General features: G+C 43.6%; 1 protein-coding gene across 1 annotated transcript in view; it reads left to right on the top strand.

Moving 5' to 3' along the window:
• The window catches only part of LOC139423533 (zinc finger protein ZFP2-like), a 28,818-nt gene extending 5,727 nt beyond the window's left edge, over positions 1-23,091 (top strand). Inside the window, exon 3 of the mRNA XM_071175133.1 lies at positions 22,806-23,091. Within this exon, the coding sequence (XP_071031234.1) occupies positions 22,806-23,091 (286 nt within the window). The remainder of the gene's footprint in view (positions 1-22,805) is intronic.
• The last annotated feature ends 478 nt before the right edge of the window (positions 23,092-23,569 follow it).

Raw genomic sequence — 23,569 nt, 5'->3', positions numbered from 1 at the left:
AACAGGGAAAATGCAGTGCGGCAAATTCAAATGATATCAAATCAAACGTTCATTAAATCACACATGTAAGATACTCAATTAAAGCTACACTCGTTGTGAATCCAGCCAACGTGTCAGATTTTAAAAAGCTTTTCGGCGAAAGCATTAAGAAGCTATTATCTGATTATAGCACTATGTCAATAAAGAGGGTAGTATATTTCAAACCTGCAGGCACTACACAAAACGCTGAAATAAAATATAAAACATGCATTACCTTTGACTTCTTTTGTTGGCAATCCAATATGTCCCATAAACATCACAATTGGTCCTTTTTTTTCGATTCATTCCGTCCATATATACCCCAAATGTCCATTTATAAAGCGCGTTTGATCCAGAAAAAAACAGCTTACAAAAACAACGTCACTACAAAACATTTCAAAAGTTGCCTATAAACTGCCAAAATATTTCAAACTACTTTTGTAATACAACTTTAGGTATTTTTAATCGTTAATAATCGATCAAATTGTAGACGGGGCAATCTGTATTCAATACAGCAAGTAAACAAACCATGCTCCTTTTTACGTCTTGCGCAACTCTCAATAGGGTAACCTTGTTCCAGGATGTGCTTCTTCTTCTTTGCACAAATGAATAACCTCAACCAAATTCCAAAGACTGGTGACATCCAGTGGAAGTGGTAGGAACTGTAAAATGGTTCCTATCAAATATCCCTTGGCAAAGACAACAGAGGGAACGGTCAGAGGCAAAAAAACAAGTGAAAATGCTGCCCCCTATACCCATTGTAGTAGGAGTATTTTAATGATGTCACAGTGTAGAATGTTTTAACATTGTAGTAGAAGTATTTTAATGATGTTCTACCTTATCGTTTGCCCTGTTCAATTGATTGCAGAATGATATGGATATTAGCCTCAGGGGAAAATCTAGGCTCTGAATTGAAAGAGTATTATTTAACAAAAAGTGACTAACAAAAAAACAGCTGTGTTACACTTACTGCGTTGGTGACCCACTTTAATCAAAATGCAGAACTTCAAAATGTAGCTAGCTGTTTTCTACAAGTTGAAAAAGCTGCTTGTTTAAAAAAAGACATGTAATATGATAATTGTTGCAGATGTTTGTGTGTATACACACATGAAAGCAGTATAATAAATTGGACTATAAATAATTTTATTAACAATCTGACATTTCTCCAGTATTTCTTTACAACATTCAAGTGCTAATTGTCTTTATTCCACTACTGAAGAAGCATGTCTCAAATCACCTCATATTTCAAACATTCAGCCTGACAAAATACATGTTTTATTATTCCATGCCTCACCATTAAGTGAAGTATTGCCAATACATATTAACAAAGGGGTGTACATTTGGTTTTGATTTCCATATTTACAATTTGTAAAATAACATTTGAAAAATATTTTTAAAAGTTTTCTGTTGGTTGTGAGCAAACTTGTCCAACAGAAATATAGGATATATTTTTCTTAAGGGCGAAGGTGTTACAGGCTTTGGTTTTTCCATTTATGTTTTGAGGTTGAACTTTATCACGTATAGCTTGTTAGCACGTAGGACGCACTGATTGGTGTCACCTCCTTAGTCAGTATGTGTTACACCTGTGCTGGCTTTTCCATCTCGTTAGTGGGAAGGTGTTTCACCTGAGCTGGTCCAGGTTCTATTTAAGAGTGTCTGGCCCAGTGCTCCAGTTGTCTTGATAGATGTGGAGAGTCAACACCTTTAGTTGCTCCACCTTTTTGGTTGGCTTCCTGTCTAAGTTTGGTGTTGAAGGTAGGGGGTAGGGGGGTACCACATTTCCCCCTCAAGCTGGACGCCATTTTTGTTTCTTTCTTGTTGACGGAGCTTGCTCGTCCGGTTATACACCCGTCCGGTTACCTCCTGCGGGTGTTCTTCTCGTATAAGGCGAGAAGCGTAATGGTGTGGTCTAACGCGGGTCCTCGGGCGGAACAGCTGCCGTGGCATTTTGGCCATGCGGCCAAGTGGCTGCGTGCGCACCCCGAGGTTGAAGTTGCCCGAGTAGGTTTAGACCACAGGCACCTGTACGAGGAGGTCAGGCAGGCAGGAAGTCCTGCGCCTGTAGCGGGCATCTCGTCAGTGGTCTGGGAGGGAGTGCAGGCGCGGGGCCTGGACAATAGGCTCAAGGACCTGAATTGGTTGGGCCTCCATAAGTGCTTGCCGGTACGTGCCATCTTGTACCGGTATAGTTTGGTGCAATCCCCCACCTGTCCAAGATCCTCTTGTGGCAGGGAGGAGACTGTGCGCCATGCCTTTTGGGACTGTGCCTTTGCCGGACTAGTCTGGGCTAGGGCACGGGTAATGCTAGGTGTGGTTAGGAGTGATTTTGTTTTGACATGGGCTAGGCTAGAGAGAGGCGTAGGGAGAGCAAAGGGAACGGATAGGGACAGGTTTCTGCTCTGGCTTCTCATGAGTCTCTTTAAAAAGGGACTGTGGGAAGCCAGGCAGAATTTAGTCAAGACAGGGAGAGATTGGGGGGTGGAAGGGATAGTGAGAAGGGTGGAAGGTGATTTGAGGGGGAAGATGAAGAGGGAGGAGAGGAAGTGGGGGAAGCATGCGGCACGGGAGAGGTGGAAAGGGGGTTTAGGGCTGGGAGTGTTAGAGTGAGTTTGGTAAGGGGATAGATTAGGGAAGGGGAGATAGGGAAAGGGTTAGGTATTGGTTAGGTATGACGGGGAGGGACGATGCTCCCCTGAGGTTTGTTTTTGTTTGATGTTTTTGTAAATACAATTAATTAAGAATGAATGAGAATTATGATTTTGTAATAGTATGAATGGTATTGATTGTAATAAATTATTTTAACCACCTTTTTGGTTGGCTTCCTGTCTAAGTTTGGTGTTGAAGCTTCTTTCTGAAGAGAGCTTTTTTTTTTTTGAAGAAAAATGAATACAAACAAGCAAACCTGGTCGGTTCCGGGGATTGGTATAGCAAATACCGTAAGATTTTCATGGACTGAAAAGGAGATGGAACCTTGGGGCAGGGAAACTTTTGGAAGGACCATATTGATGGGATGCCTCAGGATAGAGGTGAAGGAAGTACTCTGCCTTCAAGGCAACCCAAATGAAAAGGGTTTTGATGTGACGTTTCACAAGCAAGAGAAACATGACGAAGTAATGAAGATGGCAAAGGAAGCGGAGAAAACGGGACCCCTGTGCCATTATGCGGTGACCAGCCTGGCGAAGAACAACTTCAGGGTGGTCACCGTAACCATGTACAATCCGCATGTGAAAGATGAAGAGGTGAGGGCCTTTCTGGGGAGGTACATGGACAATGTCTCCTCAGCGAGGTACCTCAGGGACTCCCTGGGTTTCTGGAACGGGAGGAGAGGTTTCCAGGCGTTACTCAGGGAGTCCCCGAAGAGTGTGGATGGCTACCTCCATCCTCTGGCGATGTTCTCCCTGGGGGCTGACAGGGGAACACTCTACTATGCACGTCAGCCCCCGTTCTGCACGCGTTGTATGGCCTACGGCCATATCCTGGCCTCGTGCAGCGCCAAGAAATGTCGTTTTTGTGGGTCGGAAGAGCACGAGGCCAAGGAGTGTGACGAGCCCAAGGCTTGCCACGGGTGTGGCTCAAGAGCACACCTGTGGCGTGATTGCCCGGCTCGTCACAGGTCATACGCGTCTGCAGCTGGGGGGGAGCGGGGGATGGGGGGAGGAAAGAAAGGACGCGTGCGGATTGCATGGATGGCACAGGGGAAAAGACGGCGCAGGAAGAAGATGGGAAGAAGGATGAGGTGGGAAGAAAGAGGCGAGGAGAAGAAAAGAATGGAACAGAAGGAGAGAAGAAAAAGGGGACGGAAGAAGGTGGGGTAGCTGAGAAGAGGGAGAAGGGGACAGTGGTACGAGAAGGAGTGGAAGAGGGAACGGGGACAGTGACGGAGAAGGAGGGAGGAGTGGATGTGGGAGGGGAGGGGGTGGGAGGGGGGGAGATGGGGGGAAGGAGTGGGGGGACAGCCTGCCAGGCTTCCTCGAGGTCGAAATGAGGGATTTGGTGGAGGGGTTAGTGGGGATGGGACGTTGTGTCTCCCCGCTACCTCCTTCACCAAAGAAGAAAGGGATAAAGAGGGGGAGCTTGGCAGGAAGTGAGAGGGAGGGGGGTGTGGAGGGGGAGGGGGGGGGTTAAGAGAGTGGCGGGGGGGGGGGGGGGGGGAGGGTAATTTGTCCTCCCGGTTTGCCTCAGCCCCTTGCATTTTAGTGGATGACTCCAGTGAGGGGTCGGTGGGTTGTTTGCTAGAGGGATCCCAACTCCTGTTTGGGGAGATGGGGTCCCCTATATGCAGCCCCGAGGCAAACAGGGAGGGGGGGATGGTGGGTGGGGAGGGAGGACCCAACACACTGCCTGGATCATGGGTTGGGATGGAGGACGGGGGGGCGTCAGCAGAGGAGAGGACGTCCCCGCCGGTGGAGATGGACCAGGGGAGCATCGGGTGAGTCTCCTGGTTTTTCTTTGGGTTTTGGGGTTTTTATTTGTTGTAAATATTTAAATGAATAGTTCTGTTTCTTTTTTTAGTCTAAATGTTAGGGGGTTAAGGGATAATGTTAAAAGGAGGGCGGTTTTTTGTTATTTAGAGGGTGTGGGGTTTGATTTCTGTTTTTTACAGGAGGCTCACCTGAGGGATGGTGGGGATGTGTGTAGATTTAAGAGGGAGTGGGATAAGGGGGAATCTTTTTGGGGCATAGGAGGGGTGCACTCAACAGGAGTAGGGATTTTGTGTGGGCATAGAGAGGTTAAAATAGAGAACACTTTTGTAATAATGCAGGGTAGAGTTTTGGGGATAGATGTTAAGTTTAGAGAAGCTAGATATAGGTTAATTGGGGTGTATGGGCCACAGGTGGCGGCAGACAGGAGGGAGATGGTGGACTGTCTGGCGCCCCTGTGTGTTACAAACAGGCACTTGGTGATAGGAGGAGACTTTAATATAGATTTAGGGTTAGGCGGTGATAGCAGTGCAGGTGCCATCTCTGGGCTAATGGCTTGCCATGGTCTGGTTGATGGTGGCCTGCACACTACTCCGGCAATGGTCGGTCCTACATGGCTCAACTCCAGGGGGGTTGCGCGGAGGCTCGACTACATTTTTGTATCCAGGTCTTTGGGTCAGTTGTCTGGGCGGCTGTTGCCTGTTTTCTTCACGGATCACGACGGGGTGTTCCTGCAGGTGGGGTCGCCAGTCTGCCTCTTCGGTAGGGGGTACTGGAAGTTAGATTGGGATATACTGGAGGAGCAGGCTTTCGTTGACGCATTTTTTTGTTTCTTTCGGAGGCTTGACGGCCTCCGGTCCATGTGCGAGGGGGTGTTAGAGTGGTGGGATTTAGTCAAGGGGAGGATAAGGGCTTTTATAATAGGATATTGTAGAAGGAAAAAAAGGGAGGAAAGGAGGGAGGTGGATCGTATCCAAAGGTTAATTGAACTCGAGTACGAGGCAGGCAACCTCGGCGGGTCGATTGACTGGGAGAGATTCGCAGCCCTAAAGGCGCAGCTCAGGGAGCTGCAGGAGCAGAAGGCTCGAGCTTTCCTGGAGCGTGCGCATAGTGGCTTTCTAGAACATAATGAGACTTGTTCCGCTATGTTCTTTAAGTCGGTTAGGGCCAGACAGAGTAGGAAGGTAATGAAGGGAGTTAGGGAAGAAAATGGTAGTATAGTAAGTAAACCAGAGGAAATGGTCAGAGTGACAACTGATCATTTCCAAGGTTTATTTAAGGAAAGGGAAATAGATGTAGAGCAGGGAAACGTGTTTTTAGAACACTTGTCCCGGCGGTTGCCAGAGGACATTAGAGACGTGATGGAGGCCCAGATCTCACTAGAAGATGTTGAGAGCGCTCTTAGGAGGATGGGAAAAGGGAAGGTGCCTGGGATGGATGGGCTGCCGGCTGAGTTTTACCTCAAGTTTTGGGGTATACTTGGACCAGTGGTTCTCGAAGTCTTGAAGGCCATCCTTGAGACGGGGGTCCCGGGGGGATCAATGGCTGTTGGTGTGCTGTCACTTCTTTATAAGAAGGGGGAAGCAACTGACCTTGGCAACTGGCGGCCATTGACCATGCTGTGCGTAGATTACAAGATTCTTGCAAAGGTTTTAGCAGACCGGTTGCGCACAGCCCTTCCCTACGTCGTCCACGAGGATCAGACGTGCGGGGTAGAGGGCCGCTCTATAAGATGGAACCTACAGTTGATCAGGGATTCCATCGCTTGGGTTGAAGATAGAGGGCTGCCTTTAATGGTAGCAGCGCTAGATCAGGCGAAAGCTTTTGATCGCGTGAATAGATCTTTTCTATTCAGGGTGTTAGGTAGATTAGGATTTGGGGAGAAGTTTATAGGATGGATCCGTACTTTATATGTCGGAGCGGGGTGTCGAGTTAGTGTAAATAATCACTTAGGTGACGTTTTTGACCTCTCGTCTGGGGTCAGGCAGGGATGCCCACTCTCGGCTCTCCTCTTCGTTCTGTACATGGAGCCTCTGGGGGCTGCCATTAGGGCAGACACAGGGGTGGAAGGCTTGTTGATCCCTGGAAGCGGTGGGCTGCGTGTTAAGATGGCGCAGTACGCCGACGACACTTCCTTGCTGTTGTGCAAGGACTCGTGCCTGACAAGGTCCCTTGCCATCTTTGGGGATTTCACCCGAGCGTCGGGAGCAGTTCTGAACCATGCAAAGTCTTCCGTCAAGTTTTTCGGAAGATGGCGCGGTAGAACGGATGTGCCTGGGGGGTTATCTCTCTGTGAAGGGGCCCTGAGGATTCTCGGGGTTCATTTTGAGACCTCCGGCTCAGCGACGCTAAACTGGAACATGCGTATCGCAGTGGTACAGAGGAAGCTAGCAATGTGGAAGGCTAGGTATTTGTCTTTTATGGGCAAAGTCCTGGTCCTAAAGGTGGATGTGTTGCCGTCTCTTTTGTATGTGGCATACATCTATCCATTGCCGGCTTGTCTGAGGAGGCCTCTAGTGAGGCTTGTGTTTCAGTTTATGTGGAGTGGCAGGTGCGAGTGGGTCGCCAGGGCACGCATGATCTGTCCCATCGGGGAGGGAGGTAGGGGGGTACCACATTTCCCCCTCAAGTTGGACGCCATTTTTGTTTCTTTCTTGTTGACGGAGCTTGCTCGTCCGGTTATACACCCGTCCGGTTACCTCCTGCGGGTGTTCTTCTCGTATAAGGCGAGAAGCGTAATGGTGTGGTCTAACGCGGGTCCTCGGGCGGAACAGCTGCCGTGGCATTTTGGCCATGCGGCCAAGTGGCTGCGTGCGCACCCCGAGGTTGAAGTTGCCCGAGTAGGTTTAGACCACAGGCACCTGTACGAGGAGGTCAGGCAGGCAGGGAGTCCTGCGCCTGTAGCGGGCATCTCGTCAGTGGTCTGGGAGGGAGTGCAGGCGCGGGGCCTGGACAATAGGCTCAAGGACCTGAATTGGTTGGGCCTCCATAAGTTCCATCTTGTACCGGTATAGTTTGGTGCAATCCCCCACCTGTCCAAGATCCTCTTGTGGCAGGGAGGAGACTGTGCGCCATGCCTTTTGGGACTGTGCCTTTGCCGGACTAGTCTGGGCTAGGGCACGGGTAATGCTAGGTGTGGTTAGGAGTGATTTTGTTTTGACATGGGCTAGGCTAGAGAGAGGCGTAGGGAGAGCAAAGGGAACGGATAGGGACAGGTTTCTGCTCTGGCTTCTCATGAGTCTCTTTAAAAAGGGACTGTGGGAAGCCAGGCAGAATTTAGTCAAGACAGGGAGAGATTGGGGGGTGGAAGGGATAGTGAGAAGGGTGGAAGGTGATTTGAGGGGGAAGATGAAGAGGGAGGAGAGGAAGTGGGGGAAGCATGCGGCACGGGAGAGGTGGAAAGGGGGTTTAGGGCTGGGAGTGTTAGAGTGAGTTTGGTAAGGGGATAGATTAGGGAAGGGGAGATAGGGAAAGGGTTAGGTATTGGTTAGGTATGACGGGGAGGGACGATGCTCCCCTGAGGTTTGTTTTTGTTTGATGTTTTTGTAAATAGAATTAATTAAGAATGAATGAGAATTATGATTTTGTAATAGTATGAATGGTATTGATTGTAATAAATTATTTTAACCACCTTTTTGGTTTGCTTCCTGTCTTTAAGTTTGGTGTGGGTTTTTCTTTTGTTTGCCTCTTCTTGGGCAGATTTAGTGGGTATCATGGTGGGTGTCTTTTAAGTCCCAGTTGTTACCAGTCAATTTTCAATCGATGCCACCGTAGTGTCTTCCAGAGCCCCTCCTAAAAAACTAGTTATGTTTTGGGTGGATGTAGCATCATATTGTTAATATTTGCAATGCTCTTTAGTCTTTCAGTTGTTTTTTTATCCTCAATATTTGTTTATTTTCATTGTTTTTTCCTGTGAAGCCATTGTGTTGCATCCATGTCTGAAATGTGCTGTATAAATAAAGCTTATTGTAAAACAAATTAACCCAGTGACTGACCAATCAACAGGCTCTTGGTCCCTTTTAGTATGAAAATCGGTATCAATCACACTTTCCCAGCCTGCTGAAGGCGTGGTGGAGTGGTAAACACCACCCCCGGCTCTACCAGGGGCTTGAGGTGGTCTCCCACAGCTCTGCTTATGTCATGTTCTGTGGCCTTGCTGTTCCATTTCTTGACTGCCCCTGCAACACAGAAACACATTTAGTCACATTATATAAAACACTCAAAGTAATGGATATGGAGCATCTATGGCCTCAGTTACACCTGGCACCTAAATGTGACTTCTGTCATCTGATCACTCCAAGCTGCTTTAGGTTCAGATCTACCAGGATGGGCCTTTGACATAGTCTGGACACAGACAGGCCACTGAAAATGCATAAGTAATGTAAAGCGATGGGGTGTTTCTAACTAAATGCTTGTGTTCCTAGCTCCAACAGTGCAGTAATATCTGACTAAATGCTTGTGTTCATAGCTCCAACAGTGCAGTAATATCTAACTTAATGCTTGTGTTTCTAGCTCCAACAGTGCATTAATATCAAACTAAATGGTTGTGTTCATAGCTCCAACAGTGCAGTAATATCTAACTAAATGCTTGTGTTCATAGCTCCAACAGTGCAGTAATATCTATCTAAATGCTTGTGTTCCTAGCTCCAACAGTGCAGTAATATCTAACAATTTCACAACAAATACCTAATACACACAAATCTAAGTAAAGGAATAAGAATATATAAATATATGGACGAGCGATGTCAGAGCGGCATAGACAGATACAGTATAATAGGATAGAATACGGTATATACATATGAGATGAGTAATACATAGACTAAGACACAGTAGAATAGGATAGAATATAGTATATACATATGAGATGAGTAATACATAGACTAAGATACAGTAGAATAGTATAGAATACAGTATTTACATATGAGATGAGTAATGCATAGACTAAGATACAGTAGAATAGAATACAGTATATACATATGAGATGAGTAATGCCAGATATGTAAACATGCGGGAGATCCATGAAGGAAAGATAGTGATGGTGCTCAGTGATGTTGTTGCAAATGGTGGGGAACAACCAATTTTGGCATTTTTAAAATAATTTTACCCCCACATTTTCGATATTGTGATGTCTACAGTGCTGTTGGCTGTTCGTCATTGACCTTGCGTAGGCTTAAACACTGGTATACACTGATTTTTAAGGCCATATTGGGTAAAATGCCATTTTATCTCTGTTCTTTTTTAGTCAGGTCGGTAAATAAATATAAATTACGGTCCCCTTCTCATTTGCTTCTAACAGTACCAAAAATTAGAACAAGTCATGGTAGAAATTGTTTTAGTTACTCAGCTCCGTGGTCCTGGAATTCTCTCCTGAACATTTAAAAATTTGATGATCTAGTTTCGTTGGTGGAGCTTAAACACTTGATCGATGTATATATCATAGAAGAGTGTAATTGTTTTTAGGACAGCTGTTTTTAGTCAAGACTTTCGTGTTTTTAACGTAAAATGTTATTGTTTTACTGTGTGAGTGTTTATAGCTTTGTTTAATGTTGTGTGTCGTGGAAATTTCCTCTATTTACCAAATCATGAGAGCAAACCACACACAAGTCAGAGTTAGTTATCACAAAGTCCATCTTTAATTATATGAGTGTTATCACAACCCTGTGATTCTCAGATCAATTCAGTGTCTATCAATGAATTCTCTGAGAGTCCCTTACACATTGCAGCTGAGATCCTTTAATAGCAAGACACACATAGCCAGACAGCATAGGCATAATTTATCGTTCAACTTTGTCTCCTAAACTATGTTCTTTTCTCAAACTCAGAACCATGAACCAATCCTCCATATCAACAGGCATACATCAAATCCATCCTATCTTGACAAGATCACAGAGACACCCTGGCACACAGACATTGTGGAGCCAAGAGATACACGCTTGACCTCTCCCCTCTCTCCGGCCCAAGCAACTTAGTCTTGACATAGAACAGATACTGCAACCCCGCCACAGTATTATACAAAAATAACATTCTGATGAGAAGTAACTTACAAACATATGATGAATATAAAACATCTTACCTATGTTACCAACCAATTCTGATTATTCCCCAACATGTGTTAGTGTACGTAAGTTGGTTTGTCTGAAACGTTGTTTCCCCTGCTGCTATTGGACCAGGTGTCTCTTGGAAAAGAGATGTTATCTCAATGAGAAAAACCTGTATAAATAAAGGTAAAATAAAAAATACAAATATTGTCGAGTCATGCGTCCTTTGAAACATGACCAGCCAAACTGCGCTTCTTAACAGCTTAACCCGGAAGCCAGATGCACCAATATGTCGGAGGAAACACTGTTCACCTGACGACCGAGGTCAGCCTGCAGGCGCCACAAGGAGTCGCTAGAGTAGTAAAGCCCCCCCCGGCCAAACCCTCCCCTAACCTGGGCAACGCTTGGCCTTTGGTGTGCTGCCCTATGGGACTCCCGATCACAGCAGGTTGTGGTACAGCCCGGGATCAAACCCGGGTCTGTAGTGATTCCTCAAGCCCTTCGATGCAGTACCTTCGACCGCTGCACTACTCGGGTATAACCTTGTTTTTTTTACCAATTCTGATGTTTGTTAAAAGTGTGATTTTGACATTATTACCGTTATATCAACACACTTGACACTCCCAACTATCAATGTCTTTGGCACCGTAGACATCAAGTCACTTGACAATAATGTTTCATACAACGTTGCATTCCATGTTTGAAAGGTCTATAATTTTCATTGAAGACAATCAAAAGTTAACATTCCATAAAATGTTCATTCAAGGCTGAGTCTCAAATAGTCTCCTGTCCATTTTAATAGCCGGGTAATGGCACACATTATAGCAAATACATTTTGGGTCTGAATTAAAGGAGCTACAATCATAATTTAATTACATGTTTTAAATAAAATGTCCATAATATCTGCATTAATAGTGGAATGATCGTGTTTCACAATATTCCTAAACATAAAAGTATATTCTCTATCTTCTATTGTGTTGTTGACTGAATGTTTGTTCATGTGTAACTCTGTGTTGTTGTTTTTGTCGAACTGCTTTGCTTTATCTTGGCCAGGTCACAGTTGTGAATGAGAACTTGTTCTAAACTGCCTACCTGGTTAAATAAAGGAGAAATAAATAACACATAATAATACATAAAAATGTAGGAGCAGTATAGACCTAGTCTGTTCATTATATACATCTACATGATGTATTGTTACACCATGTAGGAGCAGTGTAGACCTAGTCGGTTCATTATATACATCTACATGATGTATTGTTACACCATGTAGGAGCAGTGTAGACCTAGTCTGTTCATTATATACATCTACAGTGCCTTGCGAAAGTATTCGGCCCCCTTAAGTTAATACTTTGTAGCGCCACCTTTTTGTCAGTTTTTGATTTGTTAAAAAAGTTTGAAATATCCAATAAATGTCGTTCCACTTCATGATTGTGTCCCACTTGTTGTTGATTCTTCACAAAAAAATACAGTTTTATATCTTTATGTTTGAAGCCTGAAATGTGGCAAAAGGTTGCAAAGTTCAAGGGGGCCGAATACTTTCGCAAGGCACTGTATTTCAAACTTTTTTAACAAATCAAAAACTGAAAAATTGGGCGTGCAAAATTATTCAGCCCCCTTAAGTTAATACTTTGTAACGCCACCTTTTGCTGTGATTACAGCTGTAAGTCGCTTGGGGTATGTCTCTATCAGTTTTGCACATCGAGAGACTGAAATTTTTTCCCATTCCTCCTTGCAAAACAGCTCGAGCTCAGTGAGGTTGGATGGAGAGCATTTGTGAACAGCAGTTTTCAGTTCTTTCCACAGATTCTCGATTGGATTCAGGTCTGGACTTTGACTTGGCCATTCTAACACCTGGATATGTTTATTTTTGAACCATTCCATTGTAGATTTTGCTTTATGTTTTGGATCATTGTCTTGTTGGAAGACAAATCTCTGTCCCAGTCTCAGGTCTTTTGCAGACTCCATCAGGTTTTCTTCCAGAATGGTCCTGTATTTGGCTCCATCCATCTTCCCATCAATTTTAACCATCTTCCCTGTCCCTGCTGAAGAAAAGCAGGCCCAAACCATGATGCTGCCACCACCATGTTTGACAGTGGGGATGGTGTGTTGCTTTTACGCCAAACATAACGTTTTGCATTGTTGCCAAAAAGTTCAATTTTGGTTTCATCTGACCAGAGCACCTTCTTCCACATGTTTGGTGTGTCTCCCAGGTGGCTTGTGGCAAACTTTAACCGACACTTTTTATGGATATGTTTAAGAAATGGCTTTCTTCTTGCCACTCTTCCATAAAGGCCAGATTTGTGCAATATACGACTGATTGTTGTCCTATGGACAGAGTCTCCCACCTCAGCTGTAGATCTCTGCAGTTCATCCAGAGTGATCATGGGCCTCTTGGCTGCATCTCTGATCAGTCTCCTTGTATGAGCTGAAAGTTTAGAGGGACGGCCAGGTCTTGGTAGATTTGCAGTGGTCTGATACTCCTTCCATTTCAATATTATCGCTTGCACAGTGCTCCTTGGGATGTTTAAAGCTTGGGAAATCTTTTTGTATCCAAATCCGGCTTTAAACTTCTTCACAACAGTATCTCGGACCTGCCTGGTGTGTTCCTTGTTCTTCATGATGCTCTCTGCGCTTTTAACGGACCTCTGAGACTATCACAGTGCAGGTGCATTTATACGGAGACTTGATTACACACAGGTGGATTGTATTTATCATCATTAGTCATTTAGGTCAACATTGGATCATTCAGAGATCCTCACTGAACTTCTGGAGAGAGTTTGCTGCACTGAAAGTAAAGGGGCTGAATAATTTTGCACGCCCAATTTTTCAGTTTTTGATTTGTTAAAAAAGTTTGAAATATCCAATAAATGTCGTTCCACTTCATGATTGTGTCCCACTTGTTGTTGATTCTTCACAAAAAAATACAGTTTTATATCTTTATGTTTGAAGCCTGAAATGTGGCGAAAGGTCGCAAAGTTCAAAGGGGCCGAATACTTTCGCAAGGCACTGTACATGATGTATTGTTACACCATGTTGGAGCAGTGTAGACCTAGTCTGTTCATTATGTACATCTACATGATGTATTGTTACACCATGTAGGAGCAGTATAGACCGACAGTAGCTGGCTACTTATTTAGATTTAGTTGGACTTAATGAAACTGCCTTTAATGTTCTGTAGTAAACATTGTTTTATTCGCACTAATCAATCAACACATTCATGTCTTTTGTATGTCTCAATATAATAGTATTATTTAATTAAATACATTTAAAAATAATCTTTGTCTGAAAATAAAATATGATCCTCAACTGCGTTTCCCCTCCAGTCAGCAGACGACGATGTGCGTCTTTCAGGCGACGCTGCCAGCGTCGTATAATCTAGTGGACGGTTCTTCAGAAACAGCTTGTCAACCACCTCGGTAGCTTGCTAGCCAACATAGCCGAACGATTCAAGCTATTTATACGCTTTCGGTGTATATTAGCTACTGTGTTTTAGACACACTTCTGTCGTATCTACTTGTTAACCTATTTAATTTGATATTACATTATTTTGTATTAGTCAGCTATAGTAGCTGGCTGGTTAAGTTAGCACTAGTCTATTCTCTACTGATAGCTAGCCAACACCGCCGACCATGAGCTCTCTAAACTACTCCCCTCCTGTTAAAGAAGAGGGGAAATGCTGGACGGAGAAAGAGGGTCTTTGGCTGAACATTGTCGTGGAAGAGGAGGAGGAAGAGGAGGATGTCACAGTAAAACAAGAAGTAGACGGTGAGGCTGTTACAGTGGAAGAATAAGAGAAAGACGTTTCAGTGAAAGAAGAGGAAGATACTGTTTTTGGAGTGAAGAAGGATGGGGAGATTACTGTCACATTGAAAGATAAAGAGGTGGAGATATGAGATCTGATTCACACCAGTAAGTACCGTCTTAAATTGGTTTTTAACTTTGGATATTCGGAGTTGGCTCGTCAATACCTCTTCAACGGAGGGCCCTAGGATGATGACTGATATGTCTATAATCAGATGATGTAGAGAACAAGGTACCCCTTGTTTTCTCCGTTCCGTTTCCAAAAAAGTGGCTTAACATATATATTTGAGAAGGGTCTATCTGCTGACTGCAGACTGGGGGGCACGGCATGTAGTGATTTTCGTGTAGTGATGTTTTACTACACACCGAGCCCCCTAATAGTGCCATGTGAGAGTTGGGTTGACTACACCAAAGATTATGGATATACTGACAAGATGTCTCTCCTCCCTAGCAAGGGGAGTCGTTGTCCACAAAGCGGCACTGCGGGTTGTCTAGCTCCCGCTTATCCTTTCTTTGGATTGGTGGATACATCTTATTATTGTAAACTATTGTTTATATTCTATGAGGGTTGTTGACCTCAACCGCCTGTATTCAATGGAGAGAGATGCTAAGCTACTAGCATGAATATCCATAGCGATCTGGAGACAACTCCTGTAGTGTTTTTATCAAAGTTGTTGGTATATCACGTGTCCACGTAACAACATAATCATTACGAAACTTCTGTTAGATCAAGTAAACCTCACGTAGCAAATAAGCCATTCATTTTGTTGTTGACCAAATTCAACATTTTCCAAGTTGGGTTGATAATTGTTTGCACTTGGATACAACCTACTGGCATGGATACAACCTACTGGCATGGATACAACCTACTGGCATGGATACAACCTACTGGCATGGATACAACCTACTGGCATGGATACAACCTACTGGCATGGATACAACCTACTGGCATGGATACAACCTACTGGCATGTCCTAGAAAGCTAAAGTTGTTAAATTCCTGGATTTTAAATGAATATTTTCCATAATAATGGTAATTTGTGTCTCCCTATCCACATGTGGGATCCCTCTCCTTTGTCGTCCTCTCTACACCAATAACAGACTACTACTGTGGGACTCCCAATCACAGCTGAATGTGATACTGCCTGGATTCGAACCAGGGACTGTAGTGACACCTCTTGCACTGAGATGCAGTGGCTTAGACCGCTGCGTCCGTGTGTGTGTTAACTATTTAACAGTACTAGAATGCTTCAAAGGCAGCAAAACATTTTATCGGTTATCGGTTTCGTTTTTTGGTCATGGAAAATATTGGCCAAAAATGTAATATCAGTGCATCCCATTATTCTAAAATTGATTATATTATACTTTTTTTCCTCATCAATCTACACACAATACCCCATAATGCCATCACAATACCCCATAATGACATCACAATACCCCATAATGCAATCACAATACCCCATAATGACATCACAATACCCCATAATGCAAAGCAAAAACAGGTTTTAGATTTTTTGCAAATGTATTAAAACTATTCCGCATGATAACTAGTCTTAGTAATTTAAGATGTACGATCCCAGGATAACTAGTCTCAGAGTAATGTAAGTCTCAAATAGTTTTAACCCATTAGTCTAAGCCCTGTCTGAGGGGGAGGTTCTTCTAAGCTATATGGAATTGTTTTAAGAAGGTTTAAACAACATGAAGGGCTTCCCCTGTATTGTACTGTTTTAAGAAGGTTCTACCAAGGATCATTTTGCTATTTGATTTTGAACTGTAAGACCCATGGAATTATCAACAAAAAATATTTGTCCATACTTCTATAACTCAGTAAAAGGCACCTGACAGCCCACTTGGAGTTTGCCAAAAAGGCACCTAAAGGACTCTGACCACGAGAAACAAGATTCTCTGGTCTGATGAAACCAAGATTGAACTCTTTGGCCTGAATGCCTTTTGGCAACCTCCAAGCTAGCTATCATGTGCCTTTTACTGTGGAGTGGATTCTGTCTGCCCACTCTTCCATAAAGACCTGATCGGTGGAGTGCTGCAGAGATGGTTGTCCTTCTGGAAGGTTCTCCCATCTCCACATAGGAAATCTGTAGTTCTGTCAGAGTGACCATCGGGTTCTTGTTCCCTTCCCCGATGCCCTTCTCCACCGATTGCTCAGTTCTGCTGGACGGCCAGCTCTTGGAAGAGTTTTGGTGGCTCCAAACATCATCCATTTAAGAATGATGGAGGCCACTGTGTTCTTAGGGACCTTCAATGCTGCAGATTTGCTTTTGTTTTTTCGTAACTCTTTCGTAACTCTCCTCTGTGCCTCGACACAATCTTGCCTCGGAGCTCTAAGGACAATTCCTTCAACCTCATTGCTTGGTTTTTGCTCTGACACCTGTGGGACCTTATATAGACACGTGTGTGCCTTTCCAAATCATGTCCAATCAATTGAATTTACCACAGGTGGACTCCAAACAAGTTGTAGATATCTCAAGGATGATTAATGAAAATAAGATGCACCTGAAAGCAATTTTGAGTCTCATAGCAAAGGGTCTGAATACTTATGTAAATAAGGTATTTCTGTTTTTTTTTAACCTGTTTTCACTTTGTCATTATGGTCTATTGATGACACCCCTCTGAAACAAGATAGCCATCAGAAAAAAACATCTTCCTTAGCCTACTCCTCCCACTGCTGCTGGCCTTTGTAAATTCTGATGTTATGCCTCTAAAGTTTCTGGTAATAAACTACACCAGCAGTCATTATGCTCCTATAGTTTCTGGTAATAGGCTACACCAGCAGTCGTTATGCTCCTATAGTTTCTGGTAATAGACTACACCAGCAGTCGTTATGCTCCAAAAGTTTCTGGTAATAGGCTACACCAGCAGTCGTTATGCTCCAAAAGTTTCTGGTAATAGGCTACACCAGCAGTCAGCAACCTGACAGCTGACACCTACAGCTGTAGGCTATTTGTGAAAGGGATAAGAAGTAAGTCAGGTATTTTGACATTTCCACTCGATCCGCGTATTACGTTTTTCCCTTTTGTGCCGAGTTGTTATCGAAAGTGCGAGAGCTGGAAATATTTTTCAAATACTTTCAGGAACTATTCTCATTTGCAATTGATTTGGATTAGACTTTGTTTATTTGCTGTTTAACGTGAATAAAGCATTACTTTGAGAAGCTCCAAAACTTATTAGTGGTGGTGCATTAAGACAATCAGAAATACTATCAGAGGAGATCATAGGATTGGTTTAGGGGAAGAGGATGGACATCTGTGGATTAGGCGAAGGAGGGTTTGAGGTCAGGTCAGATCCCCTGAAGGGAGTAATAAGGGTTTAGTATCATGGTACCCTTTTTCTGTTTAACCAGAAGATGTAAGGATTGGAGAGAAGGAGGAGTGTCCAAAGTGGGGTATATATAGTTGTGATGGTGAGAACATGTTTTTGTCTGAATTACAGCTGTAACGACCCTTTGGGAAGAATTAAACTTGGTTAATCTTCTCTAGTGTCCATGAGTTATTTACTCTGAAAGATTAGAACCCAACACTATAATTACTGTTCCCTGAAGGAGGGAAACGAGGTGCAACACCTGTTTGGCCCCGCCCCTTCCTGGGTAGGTGAAGAGCCGTATTACATTTAAGGAATAAACCCGAGCGAGGCGTGAATGTAATAGTATGTTGTACCTAGTTTCCCTCCTTCAGTGAACAGTAGTTATAGTCATAACGTTACGCTTGTCATATGATGAACTTCAACTTAAATACAGATCTTGCTGTTGGACAGTTTTTTTTGTATTCTGAAATGCACTTAAACTATGTATCATTTAGTGGCTCCTTATGTTACTCTGGGAAAACAGTTTGTGGGCACATAAATACTAAATCATTTCAGTGTTTGCTAAATCCAATGTTTTTTAACAGAGTCAATCCAATAGCAGTAAGACGTGTTTGTTGTTGTAAATTGTTTTTTTTGTCATTTTTTTGTATATATTGCAAAATATTTAAATCTCTTCTTCCATGTTTAAATTATTATTATTTTGTTTATCTGTCGGCCCCAGCCTCAAACTCAGTGTGCAGTTAACTGACCCTCTCTGCCCATTCATTGCCATTTTACCTGTTGTTGACTTACCCAGCCCTCCCATTCAACACCTGTGATTGCTTTATATCTCGCTTTATGCCGAGGGTGGCAGGGTTGCTTAGTGGTTAGAGCGTTGGACTAGTAACCGGAAGGTTGGAAGTTCAAATCCCTGAGCTGACAAGTTACATATCTGTAGTTCTGCCCCTGAACAGGCAGCCACTGTTCCTAGGCAGTCATTGAAAATAAGAATTTGTTCTTAACTGACTTGCCTAGTTAAATAAAGGTAAAATTAAAAATGCCTCTCTGTCAATATGCCTTGCCTGTTGTTTAGGGTAGTTATCATTCTTTTATTTTACTGCAGAGCCCCTAGTTCCACTCATCATGCCTCAGAGAACTATTTTGTCCCGCTTCCCACACATGCGGTGCCTCCAGAGATGCAACCTCTCTTATCGTCACTCAATGCCTAGGTTTACCTCCACTGTACCCGCACCCTACTATACCCCTGTCTGTACATTATGCCTTGAATCTATCCTACCACGCCCAGAAATCTGCTCCTTTTATTCTCTGTTCCCAACGCACTAGACGACCAGTTCTGATAGCCTTTAGCCGTACCCTCATCCTACTCCTCTGTTCCTCTGGTGATGTAGAGGTTAACCCAGGCCCTGCGTGTCCTCAGGCCCTCTCCTTTGTTGACTTCTGTAACCGTAAAAGCCTTGGTTTCATGCATGTTAACATCAGAAGCCTCCTCCCTAAGTTTGTTTTACTCACTGCTTTAGCACACTCCACCAACCTTGATGTCCTTGACGTGTCTGAATCCTGGCTTTGGAAGGTCACCAAACATTCTGAAATTTCCATCCCCAACTACAACATTTTCCGTCAAGGTAGAACTGCCAAAGGGGGAGGAGTTGCTATCTACTGCAGAGATGGCCTGCAAAGTTCTATAATAGTTTCCAGGTCTAAGCCCAAACAGTTTGAGCTTCTAATTAAAAAAAATAATCTCTCCAGAAATAAGTCTTGCACTGTTGCCGCCTGTTACAGAACCCCCTCAGCTCCCAGCTGTGCCCTGGACACCATATGTGAATTGATCCCCCCCCCCCCCCCCCCCTATCTTCAGAGTTAGTTCTGTTAGGTGACCTAAACTGGGATGCCTGGTTGTTCTTTAAAAGCAATTTCCTCACCACCTTAAATAAGCATGCCCCTTTCAAAAAATGTAGGACTAAGAACAGATATAGCCCTTGGTTCACTCCAGACCTGACTGCCCTCGACCAGCACAAAAACATCCTGTGGCGTACTGCACTAGCATCGAATAGTCCCTGCGATATGCAACTTTTCAGAGAAGTCAGGAACCAATACACAGTCAGTTAGGAAAGCAAAAGCTAGCTTTTTCAAACCAAAATTTAGCTCTAACTCCAAAACGTTTTGGGACACTGTAAAGTCCATGGAGAATAAGAGCACCTCATCCCAGCTTCCCACTGCACTGAGGCTAGGAAACACTGTCACCACCGATAACTCCACGATAATTGAGAATTTCAATAAGCATTTCTATACGGCTGGCCATGCTTTCCTCCTGGCTACCCCAACCCTGGCCACAGCTCCCCACCCCCCTCAGCTACTTGCCCAAGCCCCCCCAGCTTCTCCTTCACCCAAATCCAGATAGCTGATGTTCTGAAAGAGTTGCAAAACCTGGACCCATACAAATCAGCTGGGCTAGACAATCTGGACCCTCTCTTTCTAAAATTATCCGCCGCCATTGTGGCAACCCCTATTACTAGGCTGTTCAACCTCTCTTTCTTATCGTCCGAGATTCCTAAAGATTGGAACAATTCCGTGGTCATCCCCCTCTTCAAAGGGGGTGACACTCTAGACCCAAACTGTTACAGACCTATATCCATCCTGCCCTGCTGTTCTAAAGTCTTCAAAAGCCAAGTCAACAAACAGATCACTGACCATTTTGCATCCCACCGTACCTTCTCCGCTGTGCAATCCTGTTTCCGAGCTGGTCACGGGTGCACCTCAGCCACGCTCAAGGTCCTAAACGATATCATAACCGCCATCGATAAGAGAAAATACTGTGTCGATGTCTTCATCGACCTGGCCAAGGCCTTCGACTCTGTCAATCACCGTATTCTTATCGGCAGACTCAACAGCCTTGGTTTCTCAAATGACTGACTCGTCTGGTTCACCAACTACTTCTCAGACAGAGTTCAGTGTGTCAAATCGGAGGGCTTGTTGTACGGACCTCTGGCAGTCTCTATGGGGGTACCACAGGGTTCAATTCTCGGGACAACTCTTTTCTCTCTATATACCAACAATGTTGCTCTTGCTGCGGGTGATTCCTTGATCCACCTTTACGCAGACGACACCATTCTGTATACATCTGGCCCCTCTTTGGACACTGTTAACTTCTTGGTGACAGGGGGGCAGTATTGAGTAGCTTGGATGAATAAGGTGCCTAAAGTAAACTGCCTGCTACTCTGTCCCAGATGCTAATATATGGATATTATTATTAGTATTGGATAGAAAACACTCAGAAGTTTCTAAAACTGTTTGAATGATGTCTGTGAGTATAACAGAACTCATATGGCAGGCAAAAACCTGAGACAAATCCAACAGGAAGGGGGAAATCTGAGGTTTGTAGTTTCATTTAAGTGATTGCCTATTTATTATAAAAAAGACCCTAAGGATTGATTGTAAACATCGTTTGACATGTTTCTACAAACTGTAATGGAACTCTTTTGACATTTCGTCTGGATTTTGCACTCGCGCATTGCACTCGCGCAAAAATTTCTAGTGGGAGTCCTGGGAGTACATTCCGACGAAGATAGGCAAAGGTAAGTGAAGATTTATAATGCTATTTATGACTTTTGTTGACTCCATAATTTGGTGGGTAACTGTATGGCTTGCTTTTGTGGCTGAACGCTGTTCTCAGATTATTTAATATTGTGCTTTTGCTGTAAAGCTTTTTTGAAATCTGACACAGCAGTTGCATTAAGAACAAGTTTATCTTTAATTCTATGTAAAACATGTATCTTTCATCAACGTTTGAGTATTTCTGTTATTTGATGTGGCTCTCTGAAATTTCTCTGGATGTTTTGGAGGGATTTCTGAAGATGGCGCCAATGTAAACTGAGGTTTTTGGATATAGAAATGAACTTGATTGAACAAAACATACATGTTTTGTGTAACATTGAGTCCTGGGAGTGTCATCTGATCTCTGAGCGAGCGTCATGAGACCAAGGCACTCTGCCAGAACACTGACTCAAAGAGGTCTCATGAGCCCCTCCTTTATAGTAGAAGCCTCATTCAAATTTCTAAAGACGGTTGACATCTAGTGGAAGCTGTAGGAAGTGCTACTTTATCCATATCCCAATGTGTATTCGGTAAGCCAAGCTTTAAAAAAAATACAAACCTCAGATGCCCCACTTCCTGGTTGGATTTTTCTCCGTTTTTTTCCATACTCAGACATCATTCAAACAGTTTTAGAAACTTCCGAGTGTTTTCTATCCAATGCTAATAAAAATATGCATATTAGCATCTGGGACAGAGTAGGAGGCAGTTCACTCTGAGCACACTATTCATCCAAAAGTGAAAATGCTGCCCCCTATCCCAAAAAGGTTTACAAACCTCCAAACGAGCTTCAATGCCATACAACACTCCTTCCATGGCCTCCAACTGCTCTTAAACGCTAGTAAAACTGAATGTATCCTTTTCAACCTATCTTTGCCCGTACCCGCCCGTCCAGCATCACTACTCTGGACGGTTCTGACTTGGAATATGTGGACAACTATAAATACCTAGGTGTCTTGCTAGACTGTAAACTCTCCTTCCAGACTAATATTAAGCATTTCCAATCCAAAATTAAATCTAGAATTGGCTTCCTATTTTGCAACAAAGCCTCCTTCACTCACGCTGCCGAACATACCCTCGCAAAACTGACTATCCTACCGATCCTTGACTTCAGTGATGTCATTTTCAAAATAGCCTCCAACACTATACACAGCAAACTAGATGCAGTCTATAACAGTGCCATCTGTTTTGTCACCAAAGCTTCATGTACCACTGCTCTCGTCGGCTGGCCCTCGCTACATATTTGTCTCCAAACCCACTGGCTCCAGGTAATCTATAAGTCTTAAGTCTCACATTCAGAATACATTGTGAAAAACAAAAATCTTTGCTCAACATTTTTGCTCCTGGCAGATATACTACATCCATAACTATCGGTTTCCTCATTAGCAGGGAGGTGTTTATGCAATCAACTTGTGTGCTCATCGCCCTCGTCTTGCAATTTTATTAACCACGTTTACCGTGGAGTACCCCTGTTGTGGGCCTTTAACCATCTGTCTGACTTTGTTGTTCACACAGGAGAGAGACGGGACTATCTTGGAGCCTCAACAACCTCATGATGCTGACAAGGTAGAGAAGAGTCTCTCCAGATCAGAACACCTCAAGAAACACCAGCAGAGACCCACAGGGAAGATAATTCACTGCTGCTCTGACTGTGGGAAGATATTCACCTCCTCATCAGGCATTAAAATTCATCAGAGAACACACACAGGAAAGAAACCGTATAGCTGTGATAAATGTGGGAAGAGTTTTGGTCAATCTGTCAGTCTGACTCTACACAAGAGAACACACACAGGAGATAAATGTTATAGCTGTGATCAATGTGGGAAGAGTTTTGTTACATCTAGCTATCTGACATTACACAAGAGAACACACACAGTAGAGAAACCTCTTAGCTGTGACCAGAGATAATCTGATAAAAAATCTCTGATCAAATATCAGAAGATACACACATGGAGTTTTTCATGATATCAATGAATTGTCACAATGTAGAATGTTTTAACATTGCAGTAGGAGTATTTTAATGTCACAATGTAGAACCCAAAACGCCATTTCACCAGGAGAGTGAAATCCTGCTGACCTTTGATGGGGAGAACATGCACGACCTTTGATGGGGAGAACATGCACGTCCTCGAGGACGTCCCCATGGGACTTGGGGATCTGCTAGGGCTGTATTTTTTATTTTCCCTTAAATTTCTCAAAAATGTCAGAAAAACTCTTAAGTTACTGTATTTTGGGGTGAAGTTACCAGGGCCGGTCATAAAGATAGCAAACTTCCTAACATAACTAAGTGAATATGATATACACACAAGCTGAGAAAACTGCATTTAGCATCAAGTCTACAATATTGTTAGTTTACCTATGATTCTTTTTTAATTTGTTTTTATTG

This window comes from Oncorhynchus clarkii, chromosome 13, assembly GCF_045791955.1.
Source record: "Oncorhynchus clarkii lewisi isolate Uvic-CL-2024 chromosome 13, UVic_Ocla_1.0, whole genome shotgun sequence".
NCBI classification, from domain to species: domain Eukaryota; kingdom Metazoa; phylum Chordata; class Actinopteri; order Salmoniformes; family Salmonidae; genus Oncorhynchus; species Oncorhynchus clarkii.
Note: the sequence above shows the minus strand (reverse complement) of the source record. Positions and strands in the feature narration are given on the sequence as shown.